Source organism: Elgaria multicarinata, chromosome 11 (genome assembly GCF_023053635.1).
Source record: "Elgaria multicarinata webbii isolate HBS135686 ecotype San Diego chromosome 11, rElgMul1.1.pri, whole genome shotgun sequence".
Taxonomy (NCBI): domain Eukaryota; kingdom Metazoa; phylum Chordata; class Lepidosauria; order Squamata; family Anguidae; genus Elgaria; species Elgaria multicarinata.
The window spans coordinates 4,491,933-4,519,775 of record NC_086181.1 but is presented as its reverse complement, the minus strand read 5'-3'; the positions used below and the strand labels follow the sequence as shown (position 1 = coordinate 4,519,775).

General features: G+C 44.2%; 1 protein-coding gene and 1 pseudogene across 3 annotated transcripts in view; both read right to left on the bottom strand.

Moving 5' to 3' along the window:
• Positions 1-857: 857 nt before the first annotated feature.
• SLC4A1 (solute carrier family 4 member 1 (Diego blood group)) overlaps positions 858-27,843 on the bottom strand; it is a 63,230-nt gene continuing 36,244 nt past the window's right edge. For all 3 annotated transcript variants that reach the window (XM_063138087.1, XM_063138085.1, XM_063138086.1), the window contains 11 exons: positions 23,702-23,915; positions 19,991-20,209; positions 18,846-18,994; positions 17,680-17,874; positions 15,623-15,799; positions 13,608-13,697; positions 12,697-12,863; positions 11,724-11,977; positions 8,669-8,838; positions 6,934-7,107; positions 858-4,085 (listed from right to left, as the gene is read on the bottom strand). In XM_063138087.1, coding sequence (XP_062994157.1) covers positions 4,005-4,085; positions 6,934-7,107; positions 8,669-8,838; positions 11,724-11,977; positions 12,697-12,863; positions 13,608-13,697; positions 15,623-15,799; positions 17,680-17,874; positions 18,846-18,994; positions 19,991-20,209; positions 23,702-23,915 — 1,890 coding nt within the window. In that variant the 3' untranslated portion in view covers positions 858-4,004. The remainder of the gene's footprint in view (positions 4,086-6,933; positions 7,108-8,668; positions 8,839-11,723; positions 11,978-12,696; positions 12,864-13,607; positions 13,698-15,622; positions 15,800-17,679; positions 17,875-18,845; positions 18,995-19,990; positions 20,210-23,701; positions 23,916-27,843) is intronic.
• On the bottom strand, positions 24,973-25,125 carry LOC134407072 (U1 spliceosomal RNA; annotated as a pseudogene).

Genomic DNA, 27,843 nt, shown 5'->3' with positions numbered 1-27,843 from the left:
TTTGCCCAGGAATTGTCAGGGCCTAGCAGCAGCAAGCAACACACTTCCACATGCCTGTCACTTCCGCTTTCAGTTAACAACCCAGGAATGCCATGTTGGTTGTTATCGTTACATCTGAACCTGGAACTCTAGCTTGTTTAGGGGTTAAGCAACTCAGAATTTAACTGGACAAAAACCCATGGGGTGATCGTTGGGCAAACTCTGGGTTGTTTAACCCCTAAACAACTCAAGAGTTCTAGGTTCAGACATAATGATAACATTTTCTGGGTTGTTGATTGAAAGCAGAAGCGGTGAGTGTGTGAGAGGCAGTGTATGCACTCACTGCTGCTCTACAACCATTCCTAGGTTAAACAACCCAGGAGTTGTCTTTATATGCAAACTGGGTGTCTATCTCTTCCAGACATTTCATTTTCTACATGGAGGGAATTCTTTTTATGTGTCTCCCTACTTGCATTTTGAAGTGATACAGCCCAAACATAGCTATATCACAAATGAAAACTAGGCCTTTATCTCACTGAAAAAGGCCAAATCTGACTCTTATTCCTTCAGTAGATCACACTGATTTTCATTATAATGAGTACCGATACTGACCCCAGCAACTGCCCACAGATTAAAGTGTTACGTGATTTTGGATTGCAAATATAGTGAACAAGTTATTTGTGAAGGTTTTTTTTTAAAAAAAGTTTATTGCTTTTGTGGTTCAAATCAAGATAGCAATTGTAAAAACATTGATTATGCCAATCACATGTCAATCTGAAAAAAAACCACATAAAGGATATGCAGCACACAATCACATAATTTCTTTTGCAAAGCCCTCTTCCCTTGTTTTATCTGGTATAACAGAAAAAGCAAAGCAATTAAAATATTAAATATGAATTTTAATAAATTACAAAAGCCCATTATCACTAACTTAAAATGTATACATCATTACTTACAACTAGGGATGCCAGCTTTTTCCTAGAAGAGCTCCAGTGTCTTTAGCACCTAAATAACTGGCAGAAAATATCACCAAACAAACCTTGTCCAATCACTGTCATACCATGCTTTTGCCTGTCCTGCTGCTGTTAAAGATAAAGGAGCCCTTTTAGAACCCCCACCACTAAATGGCAGCCCTAATTACAGCAGGGTTAGTGCAGGATAAGATTACACCAACCTTTAGAGTTTATGACTTTAATGAATGTAAGATAGATATTGACCCTCAGCCATCACAGACTGGGGTCATGGTGGTAAATTCCATCAAGGTGAAAGTCCAGTCCCAAAATCAATCAATCAGAGCAACTGATCATTTTGTTCAAAGATTAAGTTTGAATCCCCCCCTCACTTTTTAAGTTTGCCCCCCCCCCTCACTTTTTCATCCATTAATACAAAAACATGAACATCTATGTTGGAGAAGGCCAAGTGTCCATCTAGTCTAGTTTTTGTCTCTTAACACTAGCCAAGTGCATATTTCCAGAAACTTCACATATAGGGAATCAGAGAAATACGCCAATGCTGTAATTTGTTCTTATCACCTGATAAATCGAGGTGGAGGTTCCATTTAGTTGTCATGGCTGACATCCACTACTAGAGCTATTGTTTTTTAATTTATCAAATCCTTTTTAAAAAGCTATCAGCATTAGTGTCCGTCATCACAGTTTGTGTCAATAAGTTCCATAAGTTGATCATGCATTGTATGAAGAAATATTACTGTTCTCTCCCCTACCCCAATTTTTCTGCTATTCAGATTTGTGCTAAGCAGCCCTTAGTTTGAGCCAGGGCTCAATCCTGAATTATGTGAAGTAAGAAAGAGAGAGCACCTCTAGGTATGTATGCTTTTCACTAATAGTGAATCACCATAGCAGCCTACACATAACTAGCATTAGAAAATGGGGACTGCCAAATTAAAGGGAAGTTTGGGCTTTAGCACCCTTATTTTTAGGAAATAACCACTACTTTAAGAAATAACTTTTAGGAAGTTTGACTAATATTTTATTGCTGCAATCACTATTAGTAGTATTTGATTCATATTCATCACTACAGGAGTTTTCAAACATACTAACGTAGTAGAGGGGACCAGCATTATTAAACTGAGTGTATGACATTGTGCCTATTTTCAGAATTACTCCTTCTGCCGTCCCAAGAAGAAATCAGGGGAGAGGTTAGGATTTTCAGAGCTCAGTGCAAAAAGCTATGGAAACTTTCAACAGACATCACATGTATTAGCTCAGAGGGAGGAGGCTGGTTGCCGGAGATTCTGGATTAAGTGGGGTAGCTGGGGCTGGTAGGAGCCAAATGAAGGTTAGTGAGAGGACACACAGCCTGATTTAGAATTGCTGGCAGCACCTAGTGCACAGAGTTTGCGAGGAGTGGGGAGGAGATTTGGAACCCTGTGAAATAAGGCAGAGGATGTATCATTAAAGTTCCTGAATGTGCTTCCTCCATCCCACTCCCAGCACACCTTTGAGCACCAGAACCATAGAACTTTTACCACATTTGTTTGCTGGACTAGTGCATATGAGAGTTATTAATAGAGCTATGGGTATAATCTGGAAAAATAAAATCCATATTCTGCAATAAGAATATATTACATAAATTAAGTCTGTTTGCAGGTATCTGCTCAGCTTCGCTTCTCTGACACAGGTTTTCAAATACTTTGGAATCTGTTGATGTGCAAGGAGGAAACGTTTGGGGAGGCAGAGAGAAAAGTAGGGACATGTTGGAAATATTTGCAAGCTTTCCTTGCACTATAAGAACTAGAAATATTATCCTTTAACTGAAAGCTAAGTCTCAGGATGCTAATTTGCACTAGAGAACAGATTCTGTGTCTGCACTTTAAAATACACAATTCTGTTTTGTTATGTTTTGTAATCTAGGATACAAGCTCATTTGTTGTAGCTAATTTACATTAAGAGAAACCAGCCAGAGTGTAGTAGCTCACAGGGAGATGGAAGAAACAACCACTTACTTGACTGCAAATGCCAACAGGCAATGGAAGGGAGTGAGGCAGAGCAGCACTAGGCAAGGACATTTCTTCTGGATGAGGCCCTCAGCCTTAGTATCATCACAGCTTGGTCCCAGTGGGAAAGCTGAGGTGATCTCACAGAAAATGAAATTTGGCTTCAGAAAAGAAGATGCCCATCTTCTCGTGATGTGCATCTCCCCAGGTTTTGTTAACCTAACAGCATTCTCACTCTAGGAGCAGTCTTGATCCTTCCTCATATGTAGGTGGTTCTGCCATCTCTGTATCATGTTTCTGATCTGAGGTGATGGTTGGTGTTTGTTTCCTTTGCTAAGACAGCGCTTTGAGCTCTACCAGCTAATTCTTTTGTCTTTGTTTTGTGTTTTATTTATTTCTTCAAACCTTTTCTAACCCAATCAATCACATGTCCAAGGAATATCATGTCAGTCTGCTAGTTATTCTCAGCTTCAGTCATTCATTTGGTCCATTCCAGCATTAGTTGTTCCATCAACTCTGAGAACAGGGTTAGATTTTCAGCATTGCTTTCCAAAAAATTAAATGGGCATGCATTGGCGTGCATTGATACTAGTGACTGATAGAAGCACTCCCTGCCTTAGGAAAAATGTTGGTGGGGCCTTCTGTGCACAGCTGATAAAGTTTTACACACTTGCATACATGCACACATATGCATGCGTGCACACACACACACACACACACACACGGAAGGGAAGCAGTGGGGATACCGGCAACATTAAAAATAGAGTCCATGTATGCATTTTCCATGTCCTTGTAGTCCCTCTGGGAAAAATAAGTCTATTTTCCACATCTTTGTTAACATTTCACTACAGAACTATGGTGACTGAAAGATCTAAAGTATATATTATATAAATCCTATGGAATCTATGTGTTGATTTACACTTATGGGATGTTTACCACTGTGCAGCTTCTGTACACTCTGATTCATATAGATATGGGGAAATGTTCTTCCAGATTCAGTTTTTGTCCAATTGTTTTAGGAAGGGTTCTTGGTTTCTTATCTGTCTGAAGGATTCAGCACGATGGGTGCTCAAACAGGCATCTGGATTTCATCATAAACATCCTGGCCTTCTGTCTCATCAAAAGTCACCTCAGCATCATCAGCATCCAACTGGAAGGAAATTTGAGGAGAGGAATACTATTAGAAACCAGGGTGGTCCAGCAAACAGAGTATTACACTTGGGGTTGGGAATCTATATCTTTGTATACCAATGACTGATTGTGGGGCTTTGGACAGTTACTACAAATGAACATATGAAGTTGCCTTATGGTGAGTCTAATCATTCATCCAACTCTCCCAAGTTCACAGACAGGGGAGTCTTTCCAGCCTTGATATGGAGATCCTTTTTAGGTGGACAGGTCAAAGTTTGAACCTGGGATCTTCTGCAGAGGTCTGCACACTTCGTTATTATTTATTTATTTTAGCATTTTTATCCTGCCCTTTAGCTAAAAAGGCTCTCAAGGCGGCTTACAAAAATATTTCTTAAGACACCAGTTCCTTACATGTTCAACCCCTGTTCTGTGTGCCCATCTGAAAAATGGGCATAATAGAGACCTACCCTCACAGAGTTACAGAGAGGACAAATGTAAAGAATGTAGAATGCCTGAATTCAGTGTTTACAAAATGCTATGTGAATTTGATATGTACAAAAATACATTTCTCTCTTGCATTAGACCAAAGAACACATGTGCTCTCTGGTGTTTTGTGCTCTACATTCACTGCCCCAAATACTGGCAAACAGGAGGCAAAGGGGTGTTTGTGTCCATTCTTTAGTGATGTTGGTGAGAATGTGGGCATGTTCCCGTCAGTCCTGTTGCACCCTGATTTACACAGGCCACTGCCATACTTTGGCACTTTATTTTTATTTTAATAATTTTGGAAAACTAAGGGCACAATACTATACTTGAGAACCCCTGGCTGAGTGGAAAATTGTGTTACCCTACTGTCTAATACTGTTGCTCCCTGCTTCACTTCCACATTGGAGATGAGCTCCAATTACGCAGGGAAGAGTGCAGAGACCATGTGGCCCCAATAGAACAGCACCCTTTATAGCAGAACTTTCTTGCACCTGGCAAGAAATCCCAACAGTTCCTGACTGTTTTTTAAAAAGTTGAGTTTTCTGAGGCTTATTTTAAAATGGGATAACTGGCAAATAGAGAGGGAGACATGCGGCATGATTGCTGCATCGTCAAAATGTCCCGCAAAGAACTGAGTGGCCAGTCATGAGTGTGCAATAAAATGCTCGGCTGATGATCTCCACTGAGAGCTCACAGGGAAGAATGATGGTGATGGGAAACTATGGAAAAAGAGAACTTTCCATAAAACAACCTGGCTTCACAACACATGAGAACTTTGACCATATTGCTAACTCTTCTCAGCTTAGAATCCTACTAGGAACCTTGCCACAGAATTTCAGACACACACACACACTCCACATCAACAACTGGGAGTGCCAAGACAGAGAGCCCACACAGGTCAGCAAGGGAAGGGGGGACCCTTGCTATAGCGTATAGCTACATCCTCCCACCACTATGTGAATACTGTGTGTTTAAACTGTCGTGTTCTAACCGTCTCAGCCACACCTCCATAAGCAGGAACACCATCTCCCATACACAGGAAATCACTCATCCCCACATGCAGGTAAGCTCTCACTTCACAAAGCCTGGGCTTTCCGCTCCAACCTTTGTCACTGCTGGCCAAACTCATGAACAGTTTTGCTTTGGGGGCACAGGTTGAGGCATCAGCACTGGCTGAGTACTCCGGTGACAGTGCTCCCTCACTTTCTCACAAACACCTATTGTGCATCCAGGTTCAGGAACTATGTGCTCCAGCTGCTGCCTATTGCTTGTTGCTCTGTCTGAGTCTCCCTTCACTTTCCATGGACTGTTCTCCCACAGGTATAGGATCCATCCCACACCCTGTTCCCTGCAGACCATGGGGAAGGTCCATCTTATCAGAAACCATGACCAGAATGCTCCCAGCGTTCCTCTGTGGGGTTGTTAACCTACTTGTTCCGAGCAGACATCTATACCTTTGCAAGCTCCATAACAGACAGTTATGCAACAGGTGAAGGTGTGCCTAACATGGAGTTGGTGCCATAAGGGACACCACACCTGGTACCCTGCTATCTGTGCATCCAGTGTCCAAGGCACAGGAGCCCTGTTTTGGTGACCAACTGGTAACCACCCCACACGTCTTTCCCTTTGAGGATCTCCTCTATTCCAGATACTAATCAATAAAGGCTTTTACTTTGTCACAACTGTGAACATAAGCATTTAAGAAGAACTATGCTGGATCAGAACAAAAGTGTACCTAGTCCAAGCATTCCCCTCAGACAGTGGCCAACTAGCTTCACATGGAAAACCCACAAGCAACACATCAGTGTAATAGCAACCTTCCACACGTATTCCCCAGCAACTGGTCTACACAAGCCTGTTGCCTCTGATCCTGGACGTAACATATAGCCACCATGGCTAGTAACCACTGATAGCCTTATCCTCCTTGAATTTGTCTAATCCTCTTTGAAAGCCATCTAACTTAGTGGCTATCACTACATCTAAATATGCTGTATGAAGAAGTACTTCCTTTTATCCATCCTGAATCCTAGCACCAGTCAGCTTCATTGGATGACCTCGAGATCTAGTATTAGGAGAGGAATATTGGGCCACTCTCCTCTGACTATGCATTGCAGGGGAAATCAACAGGGCCGAGCGCGCTTGTCTGCTATTACTGATCTTCAACTTGAAGAACGTTTGGTAAACATCCAGGAAATCCCAAGATTTGAAAACCACTCCATAAATCATTCCTTCCCAACCTGGTGCCCTCCAGATGTGTTGGACTACATCTCCCATCATCCCCAGCCAAGGCCTATGCTGCTCTCTTGCTTCTATCTCTTCAGATAGAAGTTCATCTGAACTTCCCACTGCCCAGTGAATAGAGGGAGCCAAATGATACTTACACATTTGAGTTCGATGTCACTGAAGATAAGTGGGAGCAGGAAGCGTCGGAGAGGCACCGTCAGGATGAGGAGGAAAGGCAAGGCGAGGGAGGCTGGACTGGATTTCACTGCCCACAGCGAGACCAGACACCCAATCTGGATGACAGTGAAGGCATGCATGCGCCAGGTCTTTACCTTTTAAAGACAAACAAGGCCAAGAAGCAGTCAGGGGTGGCGGCAGCTCGCTCTCCACCATCCATCCGTCCCTGTACCCTCTTGACAACAGTATCAGTGTGCAGATGTGTGTTTGCGTATGAAGGCAGCTAATTCCCATGAGTACCCTTTACACTACTGAATTCTCAGTTATGGAGTAAGGTGCTTGAAGTCAGCACATCTCAACCTTTTGTGTGTGCTCACCTATGAAGTTGCCATGCGCTGACAGATCAATTCCCAGCTAGCCCAGTAGGATGGACTGACTGACAGCAAGACTGGCAGAGTTCTTTGCAAGCCCTCCTACCAGAGGCCCCTTTAATGGAAGACGGGGCCTTCTGCATGCAAAGCCCAGGCTTTAGCTATTGCCCCTCCTGATGCTATTTCAATGTATTTCTATTAGTACCTAATTTATAAACTTTCCCCTCAGCTGGAAACTCTTATTCCCCCTTTCAGGCATCACTGATTCGCTATATTCTCAGATGGATACTTCTGTTTCCTTATGACTTCACGCCTTCCAGTGCCAATTGATGACATTGAAAACAGATTCTGGGCTAAGCTGAGCTGAGCTCAGGCTTGACTTCTGCCCCCAGTTTTGGTGTGTTGAATTGGATTTGAGTTAAAATGTTAAGCAATTAAGACATACAGTTGTTGATTTCTGAGGCAGGTGTAGAGATTCAAACTTGCCTGGAAGCTGAATCTGCTGCCTGAAAAGCCCATCTCTCCCCACTTCTCCCTGAAGCATGGACTTCGCCTAAGCATTGTTATTCGCTGATATTTTGCACATATTCAGAGGCATTCTACTTTATTAATATTTTACATGTTTCAAGTGGAGCCCTGTCATTAAAAACAAAGCCTGGTTCTAGAACTGACCACATAAGTCCTATTTAAACCTCTTAGACTAGTTAATGATAGATTATACTTGCATGTCTAAAATAGTTCTGGGTGGGGTGAAATTCCCAGTAATTTTAAACAGTAGAGTTAATGGTCTTACAGGGAGTCCTTTTGACTGTCATATGCATTAAGTTGTCAAGAACACAATATTTCTCTTCTCCCCCACTGACACCATTTTATGTTTTACAACTTCTTCTACCCTCCATATATGTTACTGCAAAACAAAAAAACAAAAATAAAACAACGGTTTGCTAACCCTGATAAAAACACACACAACTCTGAACATGTGGCGTTTTGTATTTTAAACATGTATAAGCCTGAACTGCCAACCACTGTTTATAAAATGGTTTTTAAAATAAGAAGAAAGGTTTCCGCCATGCCCAGGCCTCATCATACCCATGCCAGCCCATCTGCCGATGCCAAGTTTCTGCTGCCGCCTTATCACCTGCTACTCTATGGGCGGTCTTTTGGGGGCCTTGGGCTGTGAGACTGTGAGATTTCAGCCCTTAGGTCCAGCCTTAGCTGCATCATTGCAGGTTCCTGTCTCCTATGAATTTATTTGTTTCCTCCACTCCAGCTCTCCCCAGGGCCTGTGATTCAAGCAAAACCTATTGATCATGCCTCCAAGGGCTACTCCCCTAGCCCCACTTACTTTTCTAACATAAGGCTCATCCGGGTGGTATTTGGGGGGCTTCAGCATAAGAAGGATGCGGTCATACAGCTGGATCCCATTGAGGGATGTCACCCCCATATAAAGGAAGATACCAAAAAGCACTGCAAGTGGAATTAACTTCAAGATGGGTTCCATCAGGATGGAGAGGCCTGTAGGTGAACAAAAGGCAATGGTGCAAGTTATAGGGTGACACAAGAGATCACTTCTTCCCAAATGGAAGGGATAAAGAAAATACCAATTGCTATGCTGGAACAAGCCAACAGTCCATCTGTGTCACCATTCTGGCTACCAAGAGTCACTTGATATCACAGGAAAACTCCTAAGCAAAACATCATGACAGTACTCAGTCCCCTGTTGATTGCCCCCATCATATGGTTGTCAGATATATATACATGGTCTTTGGACATGCAGGGTGCATTTCTGTCTGTCATGGTTGGCAGTCCTGGATGGACCACACATAACCTCCATCAAATTCTTTTAAAATCCACTTATTCTAGAGACCATCACATGATGCGGTAATAAAATCCACAGGTAAATTGCTATGCAAACAGCTACTGTATTTCCTCAGAAAATTTATAAACCTGCAACCTAACAAGGATAATAAGGATTGCCCTAATTATTTTCAAAAAGTTAATAATTTCCCCCCATCTTCAATCCCTCCTTAAAACTTGTGATCATGTAATGCCTCCCCCCTGCGCACCTTTTCTTAAATGCACCAATGATTTGTTTTGCAAATAATTACTTTCCTTTTTATCTAAAAACGACTGCTCGCCAGTTGGGAAGAACCATGAGACTGTATAGAGAAGGAATTGGCATGGAGATGGTATCACACCAGGTGCTAGGTCCTCTTGTTTAGGATGAGGTGTCGGATCAAGGTGGCATGGGTCTTCCTTTCAGGGGCAGTGTTCCCATGAGGCAAGCAGCCTCCCTCAACCTGGTGCCCCCCAGATGTGTTGGACTAAAATCCCCATCATCTCCACATTTATTTATTTATTTACATTGGCTGAAGTTGATGGGAGTTGTAGTCCAACACATTTATTTGGGGATGGCTGTAGTACGTGAGAGAGATACATGAATGGGGCAGACATCTGAATAAATAAATGTGGATGCCCTGTCACACCTAGTTTGACCCTATTTAGCTTAAAATTAGGAGCTGAAATTTTGAAGAGTTGAGGGCAGCCACATTTGTTTACTCAGATGTCTGCCCCATTCACATATAAAATGAGTAGTTTAGGACCCCTCAGCCTTTTGGACCCATGGGCACATTTGGGAATTTGAGAAACTGCTGTGGACACCACCACAAAATGCCTAATCGATCTATGGGCTTTATGGGCTCAGTCTATGAGCCTTAGGCTGCGCATTATTCAGAAAAACATTTTGTTCTATGTCTATTGGTCACTTTAACATCTCTTTAATAAGGAATTGTCTAATTCAGCTAATTGCTGGTGGTGTGCAACACAGCTAATGCTGGTTTTAAACATGTTTTCACAACATCCAGTAGTTGCTTCTTTTAGGTCAGTTTTGTAGAGTTTTGTAGAGTCTTTAATATTGACTAATGTACATGCTCTTTTATATTATTTACCTGCTTCATGGAAATTTACAACTGATTAGCATAAACATCCCTTTGATAGCTAAAAGACTGGTATTACAACACTGGAAAAATAAACACTGACCTCCAATGCAATACATTGGAGACCATTTATTTATTTATTTATTGCATTTATATCCCACCTTTTTTCCTTCAAGGAACCCAAGGCGGTGTATATAATCCTCCTCTTCGTTTTATCCTCACAACAACAACCCTGTGAGGTAGGTTGGGCTGAGAGTCTGTGACTGGCCCAAAGTCACCTATCATAGAATCATAGAATAGCAGAGTTGGAAGGGGCCTACAAGGCCATCGAGTCCAACCCCCTGCTCAATGCAGGAATCCACCCTAAAGCATCCCTGACAGAGGGTTGTCCAGCTGCCTCTTGAATGCCTCTAGTGTGGGAGAGCCCACAACCTCCCTAGGTAGCTGATTCCATTGTCGCACTGCTCTAACAGTCAGGAAGTTTTTCCTGATGTCCAGCCGGAATCTGGCTTCCTTTAACTTGAGCCCGTTATTCCGTGTCCTGCACTCTGGGAGGATCGAGAAGAGATCCTGGCCCTCCTCTGTGTGACAACCTTTTAAGTATTTGAAGAGTGCTATCATGTCTCCCCTCAATCTTCTCTTCTCCAGGCTAAACATGCCCAGTTCTTTCAGTCTCTCTTCATAGGGCTTTGTTTCTAGACCTCTGATCATCCTGGTTGCCCTCTTCTGAACACGCTCCAGCTTGTCTGCATCCTTCTTGAATTGTGGATCCCAGAACTGGACGCAATACTCTAGATGAGGCCTAACCAGGGCCGAATAGAGAGGAACCAGTACCTCACGTGATTTGGAAGCTATACTTCTATTAATGCAGCCCAAAATAACCTAGTAGGTTTCCATGGCTGAGTGGGGATTAGAACCCGGATCTCCTGACTCCCAGTCCAACACTCTAGCCACTACACCACACTTTCAATATTTGAACGGGTGTCATATAGACACCTCCTTCAACTGGATACTTATTTGGATATTTGGTTTGCTTTTGTTGAAGCCTATTTATAATTGCTAGAAAGTTGTATGCATTTCATATATATTCATTGCTATGAATATATATGCATATTAAAAAAACAAAATAATACTAATAAATAAAGTTGTGTGTGTGTGTGCACGGACACCACCTTGGGGACCTCCTGGAGTAGGTGGTATAATTTTTACATTAAAAGAGGACCCAGGTTGGGAGAAAAGTGCTTGAAGCAATGAAGTGCAAGGAAGTCAGGCAGGAAAGATACTCCTCCTCTCACTAGCATGCACCCTTTTGTGATAACAAATTAAAACACCTCAGTCCATCCCACCTGACTCTGCTTTATAAGTGAAAAGGAATATGAACAGGCATCACTGCCACAGCTGTATGTAGTTTCATCCTTAAACAATCCTCCAGTGAAAAGGGAGAGATTCTTCAGAGGAACTCACCTACAAGAACGGCCACCAGCAAGCCAGTGATCCTCTGCTCCTTCACCTCCTGCACGGAGACCTTCTCCCCTGCTCCAGTAGACTTGGACATCACTGTCAGGGCATTAGCATGTGTGACAGTCCTCACTGTAGTAGCACTGAGCCAGGGCATGCCAAAAAGGGCTGCTATACCCCCCATGCCGACAATTAGAAGCAGGTCTAGATGGAAACCTGAACCCTTCACCAGCTTCCTTTCAGGTTTGCTCACTATCAGCCTAAAAGGGGTGGGGGAGGCAAACCAGAAGAGAATATTTGTTGAACATGTTTCCATGACATGCCTGACGACTTAACTACTGGGATTTAACTATTACTGCAGCATGATCATTAAGTGTCATTGTGTTTCCTTACCATCGTTCCCCCCCCCCCCGCTTTCCGTCCCACAATACTTCCTCTTTTTTTACATGGGGAAGAAAGAGGAAGTAAAGAATGACCATGTGGCCCATTCAACAGGTGTTTTTATCCCATTGCTTCTCCTGCACACAGCAGGAAATGGCGGGATGTTTCGTTACGGCTGAAAAAGTTGGATTTTCCGGGTCTTTTTTTTGCAATGGGAAAACAAGCAGAAGGGGCGGGAGACACATGGGAGGTCATCATTGTCAAAAGGACCCCCCAAAACCATGAGTGCCTAGTAATGAGCATGCGATAAAACACTCATCAATGTGCTAAATTTACATTATATTCTGTTATGGAGCAGATAAAAAATTCTACCAGTATGCAGTCCAATCATGCAGTAAAATCATCCAGACAAACACAACCAGGCTTGTTCCTTGGCCCACTCCACCCCCATAAAGCCTTTCTCTCATGGCAGCTTTGTTTCCACTTCCCTACATTTCCTGTTTTTATCTCCCTTTGGCCATAATTCTGCCCCAGGGTCCATCCTTCCTTATCTTGGCTCATCCCTCTTGTCTTTTCTATACATTCCCCAATTCCTTACGTAGTAATCTGTGACTCCAAGAAGATGAGAATGAAAACCAAGAGAGCTGGTAAAGCTGAAGCAAACATCATCCAGATAGGGAAACTGTCATCCGTTCCCAATGGATAAATAAACCATCCCCGGTTCATTGGATTGGAGACCTCAAGGCCTTTTGGAACTTTCAGTTTCTGGGAGGAAACAAGCAAGAGAAACATCAATGAGTTCTATGTCTTTTGGTATACCATCCATCCCAAATTGGGAAATATCTAAGCCTAACCCTGGACATGTCTATACCTACGGGCTTTCCAAGATGGGGGGTGGGGAGGATCGCAGACTTACCTGCTTCCGCGATCTTCCCCCAGGATCTATATGGCTACGCGACATCCTGGAAGGGAAGAGGGATGTCGCGGCCACTATTTATTTTTTAATGAAGAAGAGCGAGTCACGCAATTGTGCTCCAGCACCATGTAAGTTTTTTTTTAAAAAATGCCACCAAAAAAACCTTTGAACTGTACCACCCCCACCCACCCCGGATGGGCATGGATTACCCCTGTGCAGCTCCGTGCCCATTATAAGAGCCTTGCTTGCGGGAAGGAAGGGAGAAGCTGGGAGCGGGCACTACACTGCCCGCAGTCTTCGGTATGGTCCCGGGACTGCGGGCAAAATCAGGATAACTGAAATCTCAGTTATCTCGGAAAAATAGAGGGGTTGTCCCTGCTTGCCCCTGGGATCCCCTGTGTGTCACTTGGACACACAGGGACGATCGAGGGATGACCCCAGGATAAAAGTATGGTGTAGAGATGCTCCCTCTAGGTGGGGAAGATTACATGATTATCCTTCTTTCTGCACAGAAGGAATATTGAAGCAGGGACCTACTGATCTTGGATAGAATGCAGGAGAGGGTGCCTTTGGAAAAGCAACCTGTTGCTTACCTGAGTGTAGGTATCCTCAATAAAGTTGTCTATTAATGCCATGATAAAGATGGCAATAGGGACACCAAAGTCACCTATCACACGCCGAAGCTGCCAAAAAATAAGAACCATGTCAATCCAGCAATATACAGTTTGCGAGTTGAGATAGGATTCAGGAAATTGTAAATTCCGCTTTGAAAGAAGGGGTGGTAGTAGCTTCTTCAACTGAGATGGTGATCAGGCTGCGCCTGAAGAAACGTAACTTGGACCCAGAAATCAACTATAGGGCAATTGCAGCCGCAATATATTGTTCCCTGTTGTAATGCAAAGTATTTTGGGGTGGCTTGGTCTTGAATGGGTAATAAAGACCCATTAGCTCGGGGATGGGGAACATGAAGCTCTCCAGATGTTGTTGCACTGCAATTCCCAGCAGCCCCAGCCAGCGTGGCCAATGGTGAAGGCAGATGGGAGTTACAGTCCAAGAACACCTGGACGGCCCCACATTCCCCTTCTCTACATTAGGTTTACAAAAGACCTGCTCATAGTGAAGAAAACTGCTAGAACTGGTTTGGTGGTTTTTGGACTCTCCTTGGGGATACGACTACAGGGACTGTGCTTCAGAATTAAGCACTGCATTGTTGCATGTAAGTGTGCATAGGTTTCCTAGCTTTCTTCATGTGAGCAGTGTAATTAAGATATGGGAGATTCATTTTGTTGTAGCTATTGTTAATCAACTGGGAAACAGACAGATCAGCAGACCCTGTGATCTACCTTTTCCCCAGCCCTGCTATACACATCTTGGAGGGAGTCCTGCTGAAGTCAATGGGGTTGATTTCCAAGTTAATATGTATAAACGTGCACTCTTAGTCACTGGAATTAAAGGGCTGTGTAGGGCACCAAAGACCTGCCCCTTTGCTTGAAACCCAAGTAATTTGCTTTGTTTTTACTTAAAGCTAAGATTCTTAGCATGACCAATATACATTCTGAGTGCTAACTGCAGAACAGCCACAACTCTGTGGATATGTATTGTGGAAGTGACGGTGTTCAGACGACACACAAAGTCACAGTGGTTAAACGTTTTGAGCTAAACACTGCAGCTTAGTGTGTTGTGTGAACCATGACTTAGCATGTCGTGTGAACAAATTCCTAACCATGGTGGCTACATAACCACGGTTTAAACATGCGCATTAACCATTTGCTGCAAAAGGGTTAGTGGCCTAACCAAGGCTTAGCCTGTTGTCTGAACAGGCCCATTATCATGTATTTTATACAGAGACGTTATTAAGGCTGTCACCAAGTTAAAGAAATCTTGGTTTTCTAAGTGTGTTGGTTAGTGAGTCATCTATTTTATGTATTTACTGAGCTTAATTGTATTCATTTTGATTTGATGTTTTATTGTTTTTATTATATTGTATTTATGGGGGGGGGGGTTGTATACTTTTCTGATAACTGTAGATCCAGGGAAGTATAAAAATATAAGTAAATGATTGATTAATGAAATCTGTATAAATTTGCACATAAGGAAAAAAAACACATTTTGCTTTTAGATGCTGTACACACATCTATTGAAGCAGGTATCATCTTAGAAGAACTTCCCCTTATTTCTTGTACAAGGAGGAATTCCTCTTAAAATGGAATTGACCATACTACGTGTTTGTAAGTGCTTGCATTAAAATTAAAAACAACTGCCTCCTGATTAATCAGAAGCATCTTTTAAATAAATTTAAATGTTTTAAATTGATTTATCTGATAAAACATTGCAGCCCTATTTAATACTAAATGCATCAGATTTTATACTATAGTAACAATAAGGAAGTCCCATTTGTTCTAAATTAAGTTGATAATCCAAACCTTTCTGCCAGGGTCCCACTGTTTCAGTTTGCAGTTCACCCCATGCTATTCATTTCAGCTATAGCTTTGTCATTATACAGAGATGGTCCAAACCCATGTATTCAAGCACAGTCTTAAGCTCCTCCCTTCCAAAGTCCCCAAACATGCACAAGTCCTATTTCGGCCAAGCATTATGTAAGATTTACCTTGCCAGGAAAAAAACTGCTGTTCTTGAACTTGCGCAAGAAGAAAGCAATGAAAAATGTTCCTGCCATGAGTACAAGGGAGAGCAGGGCGGTATTGGGTTGAGATGCCTTTGGCTCCCCATTTATAAATATAGTGCTGTTTTGGTATTCTTTCTTCAGAGGGTTCGTCTCAAAGATCTGCAGGAGAGGGCATATGTATCAGAAAGCAATGTAAGCAGGAAGATAAAAACAACTCATGAGATGGCACAACCAAAGGAAAATAACTGCTATTGCACCAACTAAAAAGTTCCTGTCCTCCCTCACCAAAAACGGCTAAGGCCTGGTCAACACATGCAGCAGTAGAGTCAAGAAGTGGTAGAGCTGATGTACCATTTCAGAATTCAAGTGGGGTATCACTTCTGAATATTTAACATGCTAAAAAAAAAGTGAAGTTCCACCAATCACTATAGTCCATCTTCTTGGAAGGACACAGAAGAAGCTTTTTCTTGCCTTTCAACCCCATTGATGTTTGCTAGAACCACCTTCACCTGGGTGAATTAACTCCCAGGGCATGGCTAGACCAGGGGGGTGGAGGGGGAGGATCTCATGATACGGTGATCACGAGATCCTCTCCCTCAGTCTACACGCGGCGCGTGATGTCCCAGGAGGAAGAGGACGTTGCACTTGCCATTTTTGGTTTTTTTTTTCTGAAGATGAGCACTCCACCAAAAAGGCCAGTTTTGTTTTTGTTTTTAAATCCTGCTCCCCCCGCCCCGGTGGGCACAGAGATCCTGAAGGGCTCTGTGCCTGGTTCCTGGCTCCTCACGTTTACTCGCGAGGAGCCAGGAACAAACTGGGATGGCTGCCCACACGTCCCACGGTCTCGGGACGATCCCAGGACCGCGGGAAAAGCTGGGATTAAAGCCATCCCAGCTATCCCTGGTCAAGGGAGGGATCATCCCTCCCTGCCCCCTGGATCCCCTGTGTGTCATGTGGATGCACAGGGATGATCCCGGGGTGATCCCCAGGATATCGCCCCGCCTAGCCATGCCCCTGGAATCTGTTTGTACATGATAATTTACCAGGTGAAGCTGGTTCTAGCAAACACCAATGTGCTATGGTTGATGCACCAACATCTCTTCAAATTGCTGCCTCAGCTCTTCTGGTTGACTGGAAGCTGAGGGGATGAGAGGCACTCCCTCGCCTCAGGCCATTTACACTAGGCAGATAGGGCTGCCCCACCCCCACCCCCGGCCGGGAGTGTTTTCCTCCATTCTCTCTCTCACTCATTCTTTGCTTGCTTGATCTACTCTTTTATTTGTTTGTTTTACAATAGTGGGCTATTGTAAATGGGAGCCCTACTCAAGCCTGCCTGCCTGCCTACCTGCAATAAAGATTTTCAATTTTAAACCTTCATGTCATTTTAAGTGAGTTCACAAATTATTAAAATCATGCTTCCCTACCATGTGTAAAATCCAAATAGAAGTGGGAGGGTGGCCATGGGGGGGAAATTAAGCTAACAACTATAAAGCAATATGTTTATTATATGGGGTAATAATACTAATACCCCATATAGTATTTATAGTTGTTAGCATGTTTATTCTCCACGGTAACCCTGTCCCTTTTATTCCCATTTCACAGATGGGAAACCCAAGTCCATCAGTGAACACTGCATCCCCCATATGCATGGATGGATGGATATATGGATAAATAAATGATATGTGTGTGTTTTTTAACTTCAATAAATTGGATCAAGAATTGAAATAATTTTAGATACAGTAGTTAATGCATTATTTTACCTGTTATTAGAATGTTTTCCTTTGCCTCGCCTTGTGAAACTCAAGACACAAAATCTATTTCATAATAGTGGCCAGCGTTCTAGTGCAGAGGAAGCCAAGCTACATGTGACACATACATACAGTTGCCTTGTTCCCTTAATGCCAAGAAAGAGACCAGGGCATTTTAGCAGAGAGACTTTCATCCAACCTCACAGGTCTTGCCCCAAGTATCAACAAGACAGCTGCCTCACAAAAACAACTACACTATAGCAAAGGCAATAGACACAAAAGTTGAGTTACCTTGAACAGTTTGGAGAATGTCTCATAGATGAAGATGAGGGAGATGAGGAAGGAGAAGATCTCCTGGGTGTAACGGGAGATGAAGCGGACCAGGAAGCTGCCCTCAAAAGCTACCACCACCACCACTAAGATGATAAGCCAAAAGCCGATCCAGACTCTCCCAACAATGTACTCGTAGTTGTTACTGTCACAAAACTATGTAGAAAGAAAAGAAGGCAGTGGGGATGGAGATGGGAATGCAAGGAAAACGAGTGAAACATTAGCACTTCTTTTCCTTCTCCTCAACTAGCTATGGGAAGCAAAATCCCTCACTTGTAATTGCTATTGAGCTGAACTAGACCACATTGAAATATTCATGCATGTGCCTCCACTGAAACCCACATAGACACTTATAGCCAGGTCTATGTATAACCCAGAGGCTTGTGATTGCAACAAAGAAAGACCAAATTTGATATCTGATGGGAGATTCAAGATCCTGGGAATCTGAGCTCTCTTCTTTAAAAGTTTATTTCCCTTATGACTATAGAAATAAATCGGAGAACACAGAGACAGTGACTGGTGACTAACAATGTAAAAATTGTTTTGCTGGGTCAAAGTTTCCCTAATCTAGCATTTTGTCTTCAACAGTGGCCAGCGAAGTGGCCCAGAGAAGCTCACAATAAAGATAGGAGATCTGTTTCTCCCCCAGCATTTGATAGAGATATACTGTATTTCTTCAATTCTAAGACACAGTTTTTCCCCCATATAAACATCTCTAAAAACAGGGTGCGTCTTAGAATTGTGGGTGTGTCTTAGTTGTTTTTTTTTTCTGTTGGTACTGAAATTAGTGTGTGTCTTACAATCGATGGCATCTTACAACCGAAGAAATACGGTACTACTAATGAACATGGAAGTTCAATTTCGTATTGTGGCTAATAACCATGAATAATAGAACTGTTCCCTATTACTTTCAAATTGGTCTATCCTGTTTTAAAAGAAATTTAAACTAACGGCCATCATATCATGTGGTAATGAATAAATGATGGTAATCAACTGTGGCCTAGGCGATGCAAATTTATTAGGAGTGTGGAGTAGTTGTTTCTGCCTTGCAAAACTAGGCTCTCCCCTTTCAATATGGGAAACAAGTCATCATTCAACAGGGATGTGATTTATAGCAGGGCACCTACCTGATAAAAGGCTTCTTCAAAGACCAAAAGGGGGCCAGAAAACCCAACCACAAGCAAAGGCTGAGCTCCAAGTAAGCAGAAGAGTACGCCCTGAACTGCCGTAGACAGCAGGAGCTCAGATACTCCCATCATGTTTTTAGTCTTCTCACCTGGAAATAGCAGTAGATATTAGAAAGAAAGGACCTTCCTCTTCTCCCCAATGCAACTCAGAGATCCAAGTGGCCTGCTACTTAGAACTTTTGAGCTGAAAAAACTTAGAGCTGGAGACACACAATGCCATTTAAGAGATGTTTAGCTTCTCATGGTGCACACATGTTTCCTTTGTCCCACTGTTGCCTCCAGTCAAACAGGTTTTGCAATATAAGAACCTGCTTATCAGAGATGCAAGTGAGATGAGCAGCAATCCCTCTTTCAACCTTCTTTCAGCTCTGAAAAAATAACTTCCATCTCTAGCCTAAATTATACAAGACAACAAAACTTCTGTACCATCCAAATTCTAGGAAGAATTGCCCATTCCTATAGACATTGCAAAATCAGAGGGTTGGGCCTCTCTCATTTTGATTATTTGTCCAGGAACAGATCTGGGGAGAAGCTCTCCAGATCATCATAGACACCAGAGGTTTACCTTAGTTTTTGCCACAGAAGAAACACACACACACACACACACACACTACATAATTGTTAAATGGTTAAAAATGGGACCACCACAGGATGCTTCATTGTCCAAAGGTTAAAGAAGTATTTTCAGACGTTAAATGGTTTTGTTTTTTACTATTTCCTTTAAATGTGAACTAGTTTTAGTATAGTTTATTGGAAAATAAGCAAGTGAGACATGTAAGCAGCCTCTACTAGGATTTCCCCATATATTTCCCATCTGTTGTTTGTGTGACCATGTCCCACCTGTGTATCGGAAGGGTATGGAGAAAACAAACAAAAAACATGTTAAACCCTGCTGGGAAAATTTATGCCACCTTGTTTCTCCTCTGTCCACCCTTATCTCGCACAAAGAGAGAAAGACAAGAGAGGAAGAGGGGCTGAGCTGTTGGTAATCCTAGTTTGATCCAAAACTTTCTACATTTTGTAGTAGTACTGTCCCACTGATGACCAGTTCATGACTTTTGGCCAATGTGCCCCATCTCTCTTACCCAGAAGTCCTCCAAAGGTAATGGCAGGAGAAAGAGCTGCAAAGTAGATGAAGATGACTGCAGCCAAACACTGGGCATTGAGGGCATCCTTGATGTCACTGAGGTACTTGGGGTATCGCCGTTTTATGTCCCTCACCAGCCCCCCAAAAGGCCTGCCGGTCCTGTGCAAAGGGTCATCTTTGTCTGCTGGTTTGAGGGCATGGGCTTCCAATTCTTTCTCTGTGTGAGACAGAAAAATGCAGACAATGACGAGGTTGGATGATGGAATGAGAAGGGATGGTTTTGGGAGGCAGGGATCCATGAAGTTCTCTGGAATGGTTTCTTTCAAAATCTTGTAGGATTTATTTATTTATTTCTCATCTTTTCCCCAATACTGGGACTCAAGGCACCTTTACAAAATTAAAACATATAAATTAAAACATATAAATATAAATGCACAAAAGTTAAAAATATAACTAAACCAGCTGTAATATTAAAATATCTTAAAAATTTAAAAGGGAAATGACAATACAAAACCCAGCGCATTAACAAAGATCCAGACTATTCCCAAAGGCCTGCCGGAACAAAGACATTTTTGCCTGTCTCTGGAAACATGGTCTAGCCTCCCTGGGAAGGGAATTCCAGAGCCTTGGAGCAGCCACCGAGAAGAGCCTCTCCTGAGTTCCTACCAGGCAGGCCTGTGATGATGGTGGGACCGAGAGCAGGGCCTCTCCTCTCAATGCATGGGCAGGCTCATAAGGGAGAATACAGTCTTTCAGATAAACTGGGCCCAAGCCTTATAGGGCTTTATAAGTGATAACCAGCACTTTGAATTGTGCCCAGAAACAGACGGGAAGCCACTGAAGCTATTTTAACAGGGGAGTTGCATGCTCCCTGTAACCAGCCCCAGTCAGCAGTCTGGCTGCAGCTCTTTGAACCAGCTGAAGTTTCCGAACACTCTCCAAAGGCAGCCTCACACGTAGAGCAGGTTTCAGTAATCTAAACAAGAAGAAACTAAATGGGCTGTGCAAACCTCAGGCCTCGGATTCAGAAATCCAAATCACGGAGGCCATTTTATGACGGATCTGCCATTTTTTTGCACAGCCCTAGGCCTCCATGAGCAAGTAAATCCTGGAGGGTCGCCGCGTGTTCTTCAGGCGCCCCGAAGCCACCTGTTTTCCCCAAGAGCCACCCTTGGGGGAAGCAGGCAGCTGCATGGTGGCTGCGGAATGTGGCAACACTGTGGCAACACTCCAGGGTCACACTGGAGTATCCTGGATCGTGGCGGCAGTGGCCAGTCGCACCAGGGAGTGGCCAATCGTGGCGGTGATGAGGTCATGTGTGTCCATTGTTCCTGGCTCCAAATAAGTGCAGCCCTCCCAGGCACTGCATGATGGGGGTTGTAGGCTGTTACTTGCTTATGGAGGCCTAGGTCTGTGCAAGGAAATGGTGGATCCATCATAAAATGGTGGATCTGTCATAAAATGCTGTCTGTGATTCAGATTTCCATATCTGCATGGATAGTAACTAAGGCATGAGTCACCATGGCCAAATCAGACATATCTAGGAATGGGCACAGCGGGCACACTAGCTTTAACTGTGCAAATGCACTCCTGGTCACCACTGAAACCTGGGCATCCAGGCTCAAGGCTGAATCCAAAAGTATACCCAAGTATCCAATAGCTGTCAGGATCTGTCCTGTCCTGCAGCATCACCTGGCAGCAGCTTTCTATATAACCAGCTGCAGGGCTTCGCAGGATGCAAGCCCTGGCTGGTAAAGCTTTGCAGGGTTCAGGCCCAGACCAGCAGGCACTCCCAGGTGGGCTCATAGAGAACAGCTGGGAGCGGCCAGGAAAGGCCTATATAATAACTGCATTTCCCCTTCAACCTTTGCCACAGCAACAGCATCTCTCATGCTAGCTGCAGCCAGTTCCTGACCATTTGCTACCACAGATCTCACCTTGCCTCGCTGGACCTCTTGCTCGTCTCGACCACGCTTCTGCCTCTGGCCACTTTGCTACCTGGTACATGCCTGAACCTTGCTTTGCCCTTGACCATCGAGTTTTGCTTCCGGGCCTTGTTTGGACTCTGTTCCTCCTGGACTCTGCCTCTTGCCTTGATCCCTGCCTGGACCTTGCCTGCTTGTTGACTGGACTTCTCTTCTGCCTCTGGCCCCTGCTTGGATTCTGAACCTGTGTCTGACCTTGTTCCTGTTTCCTGGATCTGCCTCCTGCCCCTGCCCCTCCGTTGGACCCTGCCACCTGAGACCCGTGCCTCACTCCCAGCTTGCTTCACCAGTATTCCAACCGTCCAAGCTGGTTCTGTCTCCATCCATCCCGGCCCCTGTGTTCCTGCTTAAGGACCCTGCTGCCCACACCTCAGATTGTGACAATAACACTGGACAAGTAGGTGCCAAAGTTACATCCACTGGGTCTGTATCAACTATAGCATCCAAGTCAGAGCAGATCCAAGCAATTTTATCTGCAAAGTGCTGGGCAAATTGTTCACAGTGGACTGTCAAAAGGCCTGGTGTTTAAAAGGTCCCTGACCACTTGAAAAAGCTCCACTGGGTGGCTTTTTGCAGTTGCAATAGTGGCAGAAAAGCATAGTATTTTTGCTACCCATATTGCCACAGAATAAGCCTTCAGATAGGCTTTAGCCCATGCTCGATCAGATTCACTCTGAGTTTTCTGCCAATGTCGCACTAGTTGCCATCTCACTTGTTCCATCACTGCCAGTGATGTGACTCCACTTCATGTCCACTGCCCTGGTCATTTCTTCATTCCAGAGATTGACCAGGGCTTTGACAGAATCGCCTGCTGAGGCAACAGGAAAATCTCCAAGAGCTGTCAGGAAACTATTCAGATGTCCCTTAAAATATGGGAATATTTGCTCAGGGTGAGGTTGAGGGGGCCTTGAGCAAAGTATTCTCTGGTGGGGTTGGGGGCGTCTATCAGTAGGTCCTCGTGAGCTTACCTGGATGTGGTGGCATCACTGGAAGCACCACCTGGTCTAGCCATCTTTTTAATTTTTCACAATTTTTCAGTCACACTAGCTCAGGAAAATTGTAGGAAATTAAAAGGGTGGTTAGATCATGGCTAAAATCATGGCCAAAATCAAGTCCCACCCTCTGACTACTGGAAATTCTATTCTTCCTGTTCCACCCCTGGAACAGCTTCTGTGATGTCCTCAGATATTCTCTGTCAGGGTTAGGCAAGCTGGTGCCCTCCATATGTTTTGGACTACAATTTCCATACTCCCTGACCATTTGCCATACTGGCTGAGATTATGGGAGTTGTAGCCCCAAACATTTGGAGAACATTTGCCTACCCCTGTTCGCTGTCTTGACCTCAGTGTAGTCCCACACATGGAAATGCACCTGTGCTGTCAAAGGAAGAACTTCTTGCAGGCTTAACAAGTTGTGAGAGGCAGTGTCAGTGGCTTTAGCCATGATAATGGTATTATTAGGTATTTAATTCAGCATCTGTGGTTGTGTGGTATGATCACACATCCCTGAATTCACAGCCTGCTGGTTAAGTAGAAGCCATCCCCACATGTCTGGAATGAGAGATCAGAGCTTCCAGACTGGGGCCATGGCTTCTAGGCAGGCCTTAGTCCCACAGTATCTGTCCCCTGCTTTTTATAACACATCAGCTACTGCAACCCTCCAGTCTTTGAAACTCATCATGCAAAGTTTCCTGCAGAAACTGGTCTTTCCATACTAAACCATACCTAGCTCCTTTATGAGCTCTGCCTCTGGCTGCTTCTTCTCCACAGGCTGGTACCTCTTCCGTAGGAGCTCCTTCTGCACGGGCAACAACGACTTGAGGAGTTTTTCACTGTGGATATCAGAGGGCGGGAGGACAATGCAACAGTCCAGAAAACCTTCCACACTCTTCACCAGATCTTGTCCTCCCTCTGCCAAGTAGGAGTCATTACGGAACACCTACCCAGGGAAAAAGGAAAGATATGACGCTAAAGGGACATGCAATATTGCCTTTTTGAGTTCATAGAAAAGGCAGCCCTGGCAGGAATTTTCAAAGGATCTTCTTGCACCCTGAATGATGTAGTGCCCCATTCTGACTTAACTCCTGGCCCATGACCAGATTCACATAAATAGCTGGGTTTAAATCAAGACACTCTGGCCTTAGCTAGACCTACCTTTTATCACGTGACAGAGGAGGAAAGATCTTGTGTTGTCTTTAACGCGAGATCCCTCCTCCGTTTACACATGAGGCGCGATGACCTCAGGAGGAGAGGCATTGCGCCCGCCATTTTTTTTAAAAGCAGCAGGAGCGCACGAGCGCCGAAAGGTAAGTGTTTTTTTAAAAATAATTTAATTTCCCTGCTCCCTCCACCCTACCCCTGATGGGTGCAGCTCCCAGTTCCGCGGCAACAGGCCACATGTTCCGCAGTCTCGGGCTCAGCCCGAGACCGTAAAAAAACCGGGCCCAAAATGTAGGGCTCTATCCTGGGGCAAGGGAGGGATCCTCCCTCCCTGATCCCAGGATCCCCTGTGTGTCATGTGGATGCACAGGGACGATCCCAGGGTTCGCCCCGGGATAAAGCCCCATGTAGCTAAGGCCTCTATGAACTCTTCTTCACTCACTTAAGAGTTAAAGTGAGCAGGCATCAAGAGTATAGAGTCCACCCTTTCCAGAATGTTTCTGTCTATACCGTATTCTGGTGAATGGATGGACGTAGGCAAATCTAGATTTTAAAATTAACAAATAAACTAGGTATATGCAAATTCCAGTTAACACAAAATAATAAAGGGAAATTATTATTATTATTATTATTATTATTATTATTATTAATTGCATTTTTATACCGCCCTGGTATAAAGCTCCCTGGGCGGTTCACAAAAACTAAAACCATTCAAAGTATAAAACAAACAGTATAAAAACATGATACAAAATACACATTAAAAACTGATAAAAAACATACCATCCATGATTAAAACAACTTTAAAACATTAAAACATTCTAAAATTTCACTGGATAGGCCTGCCGGAATAGATCTACCACAAATTATGCAGTCGAGTTTCCTGCATTTGGGGAAATCACAGGGGTCAGCACACCCGAAGTGCAATGGATGAGCCTCGCCCTGGGAAAACCTCCTTCATGATCGAGGTGTCTCCCCTGCCAGGTAATGGCTAAGGGTCCCTACTTTGTGGAACCCCTCTCTAATAAAGCACTTTCCCTATTCTATTGGTGTTGAGGAGATTTAGGGCGTCTTCAGATTTCTCCCGCAATTTTCCATGTCTTCCTGTTCTAGATTCTTTTTGGGATTTAAACAGGGTCTTTATACAGCCTGTTTGTCTTGTTATGCATCATGCTATGTGCCGTTTGCAAGGGTGGGTGGAGCCTGGCAAGATGTTATTGGCTGTCCACCCCTCTGGCGTAGCCCCTCCCCTCTCTCGGTGTGAAATGAAACACTTCCTCACAAGTTCAGAAGTTTGCACCTTTGGCGATCCAACCCCCACCGCCCCAGTCAGTTATGTCTCTGTAAAAGCAACAGTAACACTTTTCTTGTTTGCGTACACTGAGAGAGGGGATTGAGTGGAAGGGGGTTACACTTCTCTTGTGAGGGCATGAGGATTGAATAGAAAAGGGTAAAAGTTTTCCGGACAGCATGTGCAGAGCAGCCTCCATCTCATTGTTAAGCACTAATGCTCGTTCCTTTCCCCCGCTTGCTGTTGATGCTGCAGTGTGATGCTCGTTGCGTAGATTTGAATCTACAAAAATTCAGCTTTATATGTAATGAGGAGCAATCCCGTTGTCATATAGACGGGGGCTGGGAGAGGGGATTAAATGGAAATGGGTTGCATGTGCTCCCCGTTGCACCCACCAACCCCCTCCCCATTGCCCAACTGCTTAGACATTCCTGAAATACAAAGCTGAGAAGGAGCGGAGGTGCACGCGGAAACACTCTTAACGGATCCTTCTCAGTGCTGACATCAATGCTGCACTATCCAACACCCTCCCACATAAACGAAGACGTAGCGCGATGGGAAGATGACAAAGGAGACGATGGTGGTTTCATCACATGACCACCGCAAGTACTGTATTTCCCCCATAGCAAAATAACAGGCAAAAAAAAGGGGGTGGGGAGACATGAGACAACAACTGCATGACGACAGAGTCATGTGAAGCAGGAAAACCAGTGACCAAACCAAGATGATCACATGAAAAAACGCCCGGCTGAAGACTCCCTTAGTGGATGCCTTGAAAAACTTCTTAACAGACCAGTTCTATTGTGTGGGAATAGTCTATGGCCAAGGAACCTGTTTCCTAACCCCTGCCAGGATTTTGCCAACCAGGGCAGAAAGTGGGTGGCAGCGTTTCCTCCCTTTTTGCCACCTGTTAGTCTTTTTAAATCTAATTTTCTCTTTCTCTATCGGAACGGAAATAACTGCACCAGCTCCAGGGCTAGCATAGTCTCCCCCACATTCTGGAAAATGAGGAGGCTTTGAATCCTGTGGATCCAAAGCCTCTCCTGATCTGCATATGACATATCTCTGGCATGCCTCTTGTTGCCCTTACCACTGACAGAGAGCGCCAGGGCAGAGCAGCCCTGGCAGCAGAGCAGCCCTGGCAGCAGAGCTTTCTACCGCTAGTCATGGGAGGATCTCGGCAGCTGGCCTCCCTCTCCTGCTTGAGGACAGGGATCCTCCCCCATAACAGCCCATCTAAACGTTGCTGAGTAAATGCTGCTGAGCACATTCAAGAGTTGAAGTCCAAAATATCTGGAGGGCATCAGGTTGAGGAAGGCTGATATATGTTATGGCAGGTGAGAAAAATATTCTTCAGCAAGGTGTAATTTGAGTTGGTGATCCTTGTTATGAGAATAGGGGTGTTCCAATTTAAGGCCAGAATTGGCCTTATAAGTTTGAACCTTCTGGTTCCGGTTATCAATCTGGCTGCTGCATTTTGCAGAAGCTGCAGCTTCCGAACTGTCTTCAAAGGCAGCACCATGTAGAGCACATTGCAGTAATCTAATTTGGAGGTTACCAGAGCATAGACAACTGAAGCTAGGTTATCCCTTGTTCAGATAGAGGCATAGCTGGGCCACCAACTGAAGTTGGTAGAAGGCACTCTGTGCCACCGAGGCCACCTGAGCCTCAAGGGACAGAGATGGTTCTAGGAGAACGCCCAAGCTACAAACCTGCTCCTTCAGAGGGAGTGCAAACCCATCCAGAACAGGTTGAACACCCACCATCTGGTCAGAAGAACCACCCACCAGCAGCATCTCAGTCTTGTCTGGATTGAGTTTCAGTTTATTAGCCCTCAGCCAGTCCATTGTCGTAGCCAGGCACCAGTTCAGCACATCCACAGCCTCACTTGATGAAGATGAGAAGGAGAAATAGAGCTGTGTGTCATCAGCGTACTGATGACAATGCACTCCAAAACTAGGGATGACCGCACCCAAAGGTTTCATGTAAATATTAAACAGCATGAGGGACAAGACTGACCCTTGCAAAACCCCATACTGGAGAATCCATGGGGCCAAGCAATGTTCCCCAAGCACCACCTTCTAGAGCTGACCAGCCAAGTAGTCCCTACAATTGCAAACTGACAACCAATGTGGTGAAGTGGTTAGAGTAATACTCCAGAACTGGAAAGACCCAGGTTCAAAATTCTATTCAGCCCTAAAACTCACTGGGTGACCCTAGGCTAGTTATTGTCACTCAGCCTAATCTACCTCACACGGTTGATGTCAGAATAAAATGTGAATGATATATACCACCTTGAGCCTGGAGGAAGGGAGGGCTATACATGTAATAAATAAATATAATAAAGGAAATAAATATTAGCCCAGAACTTCAAACACTCGAAAGCACTATCGGGGATGGAGGAATAGGGTGGCCATGT